The sequence below is a fragment of the Oncorhynchus keta genome, chromosome 27 (genome assembly GCF_023373465.1).
Source record: "Oncorhynchus keta strain PuntledgeMale-10-30-2019 chromosome 27, Oket_V2, whole genome shotgun sequence".
Taxonomy (NCBI): Eukaryota; Metazoa; Chordata; class Actinopteri; order Salmoniformes; family Salmonidae; genus Oncorhynchus; species Oncorhynchus keta.
The window spans coordinates 44,853,031-44,861,170 of NC_068447.1; the positions used below are offsets into that span (position 1 = coordinate 44,853,031).

Here is an 8,140-nt window from a genome sequence, read left to right on the forward strand (position 1 = left end):
CAGGATTCATGATGCTACCGGAGCGCCAAGTCTATGGCCAGCTTTTACCCCCAAGCCATAAGACTCCTGAACAGCTACTCAAATGGCTACCCAGACTTATTGCCCCCCTCTTTTACGCTGCTGCTACTCTCTGGTTATTATCTATGCATAGTCACTTCAATAGCTCCACCTACATGTACATATTACCTGAATTACTCGACTAACCTGTGCCCCCGCACATTGACTCTGTACTGGTACCCCCTCTATTTAGCCACTGTTATTTTACTGCTGCTCTTTAATTATCTGTTACACGTATTTGTAAGCTAGCATTTCACTAAAAGGTTGTATTCGACGCATGTGACAAATACAATTTGATTTGTAGTGTTCTATATTAAACTCTAGTATTCTATAGTAAAATATATGATTTTTTTATGTGGGTAAAATGAAAGATTATGTTAGATACCAGAAAACCGAATCTGAAAGAATAATTACACATACTGTACAGTAGACGACACCTGTTCAGTATAATATTATTACTGTATGCTGCCCTCTATTCTCACTAGAGGGCAGCATAAGCCGAGGGATGTGTTTTTGTGAATGGGTTAGATAGGTCAAGTTGTCACTTCACTTGTGGTACGGTAGACATATATATGTATATCTTACATTAGTTAAAGTTGTCTGCCTGTAGCCTATCTGTCGAAATTGAAGCAGATATAAGTATTTATATTATATATTGGTATTGTTACCCTGTAAGCAGTTTATGGACAAGGTATGACAGCATGAAGCACGGAAATGCTAATACAGGTGCCATTGACTTGCATTGGATTTCTGACACAAATGCTAAAAAGGCAGCATTTGAAACAACTCCCAGGTAAACAAACCAAAGTATAGCATACCTTGTCCATAGACTGCTTACAGGGTAAGGGGAAAATATATAATTTTGTAATTTGGGTGAACTATCCCTTTAATAACTTGGCGTTTATCTATAGTTTATAGTGATGATAGATCCCTTTACGTTGTGTCAGAGGCCTTAACGGTTATATATTATCTGGGTATGCACCGTGTAACAGCTTTTATCCATGGGCATTAAATAAATACAAGGTGTTGAGTCATAAGGATTACGTTTTTACGTTTACTTGCCAAAGTGGATTAAACTGTCAAGAAGGCATTTTACAGTGTTTGAGTTCATTTAAAATTAAGTTAACTCTTTAAGAACATTTATACTGTTGTTGCTTTAAAGTAATCCTGTAAGCCTTGTCAGTAAAGTCATTGTTTCTCCTTTTTCTGATGGATACTGAACTGACAATTTGAATACTGTTGTTGCTTTAAGTAATCCTATCAGCCCTGTCAATAACGTCATTGTGTCTCATTCTTCTGAATGATACTCATCTGACCCCGAATCTAAAGATATTTTCTACCCAATTGTCTGACCATCTATGTAAATACAACATATTTTTTATTTATTTTTTATTAACTAGGCAAGTCAGTTAAGAACAAATTCTTATTTACAAGGACGACCTACCGGGAAACAGTGGGTTACCTGCCTTGTTCAGGGGTACAATGACAGATTTGACCTTGTCAGCTCGGGGAATCAATCCAGCAGCCTTTTGGTTACTGGCCCAATACTCTAACCACTAGGCTACCTGCCACCCCTATATACAGTCGGAAGAAAAATGTTCAACACAAGTATTTTATAAAACTCAGATTTATTCAGGATGTTTAGTTGATGACACATGATCAATTACATTCAATAAATCTGGGTGTACCAGTCATCCCTTTTTGATCAGAATGAAAAGAAAAACAGAACCAAACACTGTCTGCAAACCTCAGTGGAGAACCCATTGTCCCTAGGAAAGGGAGAATTAAGAGTTAACGCTAGATTGTTTACCCCAGAGAAAGGGGGTGCCACTTTAGTATAGCTGCTTAAATTGATCTGGCATTCACCATAATGCACAGCAACATGGGGGCAGTGGAACACAGAGGGTTGTACTGTCAGTTGTCTCAACATTTAGTGAACAACATTGCACCTGCCTTGCCGGCTCATTTGGAGACTGCCGCTATGTTGTGTGCGATGAGAAACTAGTGTTGCCTTATGAAGATGCACTGTCACAGCACCGCCAACCAATGTTGTGTCACCATGACAGGCACCGTCCAGCAAGTTAAAGACAGGCTGACTGAAGAGGGAGCAGACGTAATTCTCTGCTTCCGGTTCTTACTATCACTGCCTCTATCTTTAAGGGCTATGTTCTGAATCTGTGAGGGACAGGATGCTGAAGAGGTAGCAGGACTAAAAACACTGGAAACATTGGAATAGAAAAGATCTGTCAGCATTCAAAGTGCATCCTCTGATATCATCCACTATTTCCTACCAGCCAGTAGCTATGGGGAATATGCAGCTAAGGAGGGGTCAGATTTAACAGCCCATCCTGAGTTATAGTGTAGATCAGTGGACGCTCTGTACCTGCATGTGACAGGAGGAGTTTGTAGCTTGTTTTGGTTGTGGAGGGAGAGGAGAGGGGGAGGTGGGGACAGACATACAGACTCCTGTGTTTAGAAACGTCTGGATGTGGAGGTCATGGAGGAGCGGGACATGGACACGCTGCCACCACCACCGCTGCTCATGCTATAGCCACCGCCGCCACCACCGCCGCTCATGCCAAAGCCACCGCCGCCACCACCGCTTCTCATGGACATGCCACTGCCGCCGCCATATCCGAAGCCACCGCCTCCTCCGCCGCCTCCGCCCATGCCGAATCCACCACCTCCGCCTGGGAGAGAAAGATGGTAGGAGAAAAGTCAATACTTGGACTGATGATGGTGATAATCAGACCTACAAGTATTATTTTATTTTTCTTGTCCAACTGAATTTAAGTGCATATGTATGATGTTCTTACCGCCACCACCGCTGCTGCCGGAGGTTATGTGGATGGTTGCCGTTCCCCCTCCAGAGGTAATTCTTTGTAAAGATTTATAGATTAGTTGACATAATCTCTAAGCATGTACTATAGTGAAAGAGCTGACTGCATCTAGAAGATTTTCCATTTCTTGTGCCTTTACATTTCCTAGCCATGCATTTGTCTCGTGTTGTTTCACAATGTCTATATTTGATCCTGTGCTCACCTGTCCTCCTCTCCTTCCAGCAGTTTCCTGTAGGTGGCGATCTCAATGTCCAGGGCCAGCTTGACGTTCATCAGCTCCTGGTATTCACGCACTTGCCGGGCCATGTCCTGCTTGGCTCTCTGTAGGGCATCCTCTAGGTCTCTGATGCGGAGCTTGGCGTCCTTCACTGCCATCTCCCCGCGCTCCTCAGCCTCGGCGATCTGGCCTTCAAGGGTAGAACGCTACCAGGTACAGAAAAGACAAGATCAGAAGTAAGATTGATGTTTTCACTTAATTGAATGTTAGTGTTGTGCCAGACCTGATGCTATTTTGAATTGACCGTCATCTGCCAGCATACTGTACATACCTGTCCTTTGACGTTTTCGATCTCGTTTTGGAGACGGCTGATCATGCGGTTCAGCTCGGCAATCTCTGACTTGGTGTTGCGCAGATCATCCCCATGTTGTCCTGCAGAGGACTGCATCTCCTCAAACTGAAGGATGAGAGGATTGGCACAGTCATTAGTCAGTCTGAAGCCTATGTATTATATTTTACTGCACCTCTCATTTATAGGAAATCCATAGAAATATACTGAAGTCTCCTCATACCTTCTGCTTGTACCATGACTCGGCCTCGGCTCTGCTGCGGTTGGCGATGTCCTCATACTGGGCGCGCACTTCAGCCACAATGGAGTCCATGTCCAGGTTACGGCTGTTGTCCATCTCCACCACCACTGAGGTGTCCTTAATCTGTCCCTGCAGCTCACTCAGCTCCTGGAGAGAGATGAGAGAGAAGGACGTCAGGAAAGCCATAATGTCGATGATTTTTTGTTCATATCACAGCGCTTTGAAAACTACGCTTTTTGTGGTTTGACATGGCCCTCACCGCTTCATAGATGGCCCTGAGGAAGTTGATCTCATCCTGAAGGGCATCGACCTTGGCCTCCAACTCAACCTTGTTCATGTAGGCACCATCAACATCCTTCTTGAGGAGGACAAACTCGTTCTCCACTGCGGCACGCTTGTTGATTTCATCTTCATATCTGGAAAAACAGATTACCTATGGTTACATGGGCCAGCATGTAGGACAGTTAGAACATCCATACAATGTCTTGTGTAAAACTTACTTGTTCTTGAAGTCCTCCACCAGACCCTGCATGTTTGTCAGCTCTCCTTCCATCTTGACCTTCTCTCCTCCCAGGCCGTCGAGCTGTCTGCGCAGGTTGGCAATGTAGGCCTCAAACATGGCGTCGATGTTGGAGCGGGTGGTGGTCTGGTCCTGCAGCAGGCTCCACTTAGTCTCCAGCATCTTGTTCTGCTGTTCCAGGAAGCGTACCTGTGTGTAGAGAGAGAAATATAATAGTTACAACCAGGTCATATGTACTGCTCGAACCAGGTTGGCACACATCTTCCATTACGTTGAGTAAATAATTTAACGTGGGTTATGTCATATTATGTCATATCCAGTTGTCTCATGTGATGTTGCCTTGGCAACGGCTCCCTGGCAAGGTTTACTTGTGGATTTATGTAGTGGTTCAAGATTAGACTTACATTCACTGACGTAATGAAAACGGTCTGTTTGAAGTTTTTATTGGGACTTTCTCAGACAGAGCTGGCATTCTCCCACACCTCTGTAAAAAAGGAGTGACTTGCACACACAGCCCTCCATAGCCTATTGTACTGAGCTGAGTCATTCCCTAAGGGCTGGGGCAGACATGAAGAGATCTATCCACTTTATATCTCGCTCTCAGAAGATACCTTCCATGTGAGGTACATGTAAGTCGCTTTGGATAAAAGCGTCTGCTAAATGGCATATATTATTATTATTATTACATGGGTGAGGCTGCACATCCGGGAGGCGGGAGGGAGAAGTCTAAGCCTGCCACGCCTTAGCCCCCCTTATTCTAAGTAATAGCAAGTCCCAGCAGATATGGCTGGGTTTCCCTGCCTTAGCCTGAGGTGGAATCGCCTCTTAGTGAATGAACTTACCTGCTGCCATGCACTGTAATTATAAGGCATTCTGCAGAATTTGAGAATGACCTGCATTTAATGATTTGTGACTGTAACAGCAGCGGAATTAAGGGTTAATTGTTGTATTTTACCTTGCACAAGGTAAATACAATTGTTTTGCAGAAGAAGGCAAATGAGGTGATTTAATTGAATCTGTCCATTCATTCAAAATAAAAGTGGGTGTGGTTAGAGTCTATGAAAAGCTGACTGTGCAGTTTCACTAACAGGGTGTGTTTCTAACTCTCCCTTGAGGAAATGTTTGATTTTCACTATTGTCTATCGTGCTGTTGTCTGAAAGATGAAAGTGTTTAGGAAGAACCTTTAATTTAACACAACTCCTTGCTGTTTCAGACATATGGATAAAGTATATTATTAGACATATCAGCTTCAACTTTGTGCAGGTGTGTGTCTGTGTCTCTGCAGGTTGTGAGGGAGAGATGGGAGAGAGGATAAACTCTCAGGTGCACCATCAGAGACATAGCATTCTATTGAAAGCCAGTGAGTCCCTTCCTGCTGCCATGGGAATGGGGCTATTATAACCCGATTCCTTCCCTCATGGTCATAAGATCCGCTTGGGCTATGGTTTCCAAACTCACTCCCACTCCCATACTCACAGAGCCAGGGCAATTACGGCCAAAGAAAACTACTCAACTGTCAGTTCCGATGCAACTGGCTGCACATTAGGACTTTGACCACCTGTGATAAGGTGATATGCCCCTGTTAATACATTCAGGCTGAGGATGCAGTCACCATATCATTCTGTGTATTTGTTTTCAGAGCCAGTTCTAACTGGATCCTATACGGTCCGGTTTTCCCGGGGGCTGCGTTATCAGTGGCTGTGAAATATTTCATGAGCCCTACAGTAGCACACAAGAGACACAGCCTTGCAACTAATTCAAGTGTGCTATTTGCAGCCAGTACCATAAAACAATATCCCAGCCATAAACTGCTATTGCAAAGTGTCCTTTTCCAGATACTTTGCAGTATCCCTTTGCAGTATCTCCTTTGCAGCATATCTGTACCCTGTTTATGCTGGCATATGGTAGATGAGGAGCAATGCAACATATTTTAATTTACTTGGACAGGCCCATAGTCATGGCATACTTTATATGTTTAACATCCTCTTAAATTGAAGGGCTTTAAGAGAATAAAGGTGTACTGACCTTGTCGATGAAGGAGGCAAAGCGGTTGTTGAGGCCCTTGATCTGATCTTTTTCATTGGTGCGGACGGTCTGGATGTTGGGGTCGATCTCCAGGTTGAGGGGGGCAAGCAGGCTTGAGTTGACTGTGACAGCTGTGATGGGGGGGAAGCAACCTCCGCCGCCACCACCACCCATGCCGAAGCCTGCACCTCCACCGAAGCCTCCACCACCGCCACCCAGGCCAAAGCCTCCACCGCCGCCACCAAGGCCGAAGCCTCCACCGCCGCCACCCATACCAAAGCCTCCACCGCCGCCGCCGCCCATGCCTCCACCACTGCTCATATAGCTGAAGCTGGAGCCTCCTCCACTTCCACCACCGCCCATGCCGAAGCCGCCCCCACCACCGCCTCCGGAGCGTCTAACTGATGAGCTGCTCATACGGCTGGAGCCCACAGGGGCTGCTGAGGAGGAGAAGCTTGAGAAGCTCTTCCTCACAGTGCCGCCGCCACCGGAGCTGAATCCTCCGCCAGAGCTGAAGCCTCCGCTCATGCTGCCACTGCTCCTGTAACTCATGGTTGCAGCTTTTCTGATCCTCTGATGGGAGTAAAAGAAAAGGAGAGAGAGAGAGACAGAGAGGATTGGTGAAGCAGGTGCGCTTACTAAGAGGAAGATCAAGCCCCTCTGAGTGACTCCTCTCTGGTGGCAGGTGGCTTATATCTACCTGTCTGGTACAGGGCTCCTCCCCAGCATCGGCCTGCCTCCTAGCTGGCGCACCTGGAGACTGAAGGGTTGGAGTGATCGAGCTCGTCAGACAGGTATCCGTGCCAGACCCTGTAAACTGATCATGCTCCGGCACACCCAGGTGCAAACACAGAGGAATGGCAGAAGGACCCCAGGGGAGAGGCGGGGAAAGCAAGACTGACAATCCCATTCAGTTAGTGCTGGGGAGAGAGCGGACGAGGTTGCTCAGAGTCATTACTTTCTCATGTGAAGACTAAATGTTCATCACATAGTTTAATCTGGATTTTTAGCACAGGAGGTTGGTAGCACAGACTAATATAAGCATGGCACAGGAGGTTGGTAGCACCTTAATTGGGCAGAAAAGGCTTGTGGTAATGGTTGGAGCGGAATTGGTGGAATGGTAACAACTACACTACCGTTCAAAAGTTTGGGTTCACTTAAAAATGTCTTTGTTTTTGAAAGAAAAGCCATTTTTTGTCCATTAAAATAACATCAAGTTGATCAGAAATACAGTGTAGACATTGTTAATGTTGTAAATTACTATTGTAGCTGGAAACTGATAATTTATTTATGGAATATCTACATAGGCGTACAGAGACCCATTATCAGCAACCTGTGTTCCAATGGCACATTGTGTTAGCTAATCCAAGTTTATCATTTTAAAAGGATAATTGATCATTAGAAAACCCTTTTGAAATGATGTCAGCACAGCTGAAAACTGTTGTTCTGATTAAATAAGCAATTAAACTGGCCTTCTTTAGACTTGTTGAGTATCTGGAGCATCAGCATTTGTGGGTTCGATTACAGGCTCTAAATGGCCAGAAATAAAGACCTTTCTTCTGAAACTCGCCAGTCTATTCCTGTTCTGAGAAATGAAGGCTAATCCATGTGAGAAATTGCCAAGAAACTGAAGAGCTCGTACAACGCTGTGTACTACTCCCTTCACAGAACAGGGCAAACTGGCCCTAACCAGAATAGACAGAGGAGTGGGAAGCCCCGGTGCACAACTGAGCAAGAGGATAAGTACATTAGAGTGTCTAGTTTGAGAAACAGATGCCTCACAAGTCCTCAACCATTAGCTTCATTAAATAGTACCCGCAAAACACCAGTCTCAACGTCAAGAATGAAAATGTGACTCCTGGATGCTGGTCTTCTAGGCAGAGTTGCAAA

General features: G+C 45.1%; 1 protein-coding gene across 1 annotated transcript; it reads right to left on the bottom strand.

Moving 5' to 3' along the window:
* Positions 1-1,666: 1,666 nt before the first annotated feature.
* LOC118360176 (keratin, type II cytoskeletal cochleal-like) lies at positions 1,667-6,923 on the bottom strand. The gene is made up of 8 exons (XM_035739405.2): positions 6,251-6,923; positions 4,205-4,413; positions 3,964-4,120; positions 3,687-3,851; positions 3,446-3,571; positions 3,100-3,320; positions 2,874-2,935; positions 1,667-2,747 (listed from the first exon to the last, which is right to left on the bottom strand). The coding sequence occupies exons 1-8, from the start codon at positions 6,800-6,802 to the stop codon at positions 2,530-2,532; spliced, it is 1,710 nt and encodes a 569-aa protein (XP_035595298.1). The 5' UTR covers positions 6,803-6,923; the 3' UTR covers positions 1,667-2,529.
* Between the last annotated feature and the right edge of the window lie 1,217 nt (positions 6,924-8,140).

Excerpts from the sequence above, each read along its gene's own strand:
- LOC118360176 (XM_035739405.2), bottom strand. The coding sequence starts at position 6,802 with ATGAGTTACAGGAGCAGTGGCAGCATGAGCGGAGGCTTCAGCTCTGGC. Across the intron at positions 3,572-3,686 it reads AGTCATGGTACAAGCAGAAG|TTTGAGGAGATGCAGTCCTC; the intron begins GTATGAGGAGAC and ends CTCATCCTTCAG. Across the intron at positions 2,936-3,099 it reads CTGGAAGGAGAGGAGGACAG|AATTACCTCTGGAGGGGGAA; the intron begins GTGAGCACAGGA and ends ATCTTTACAAAG.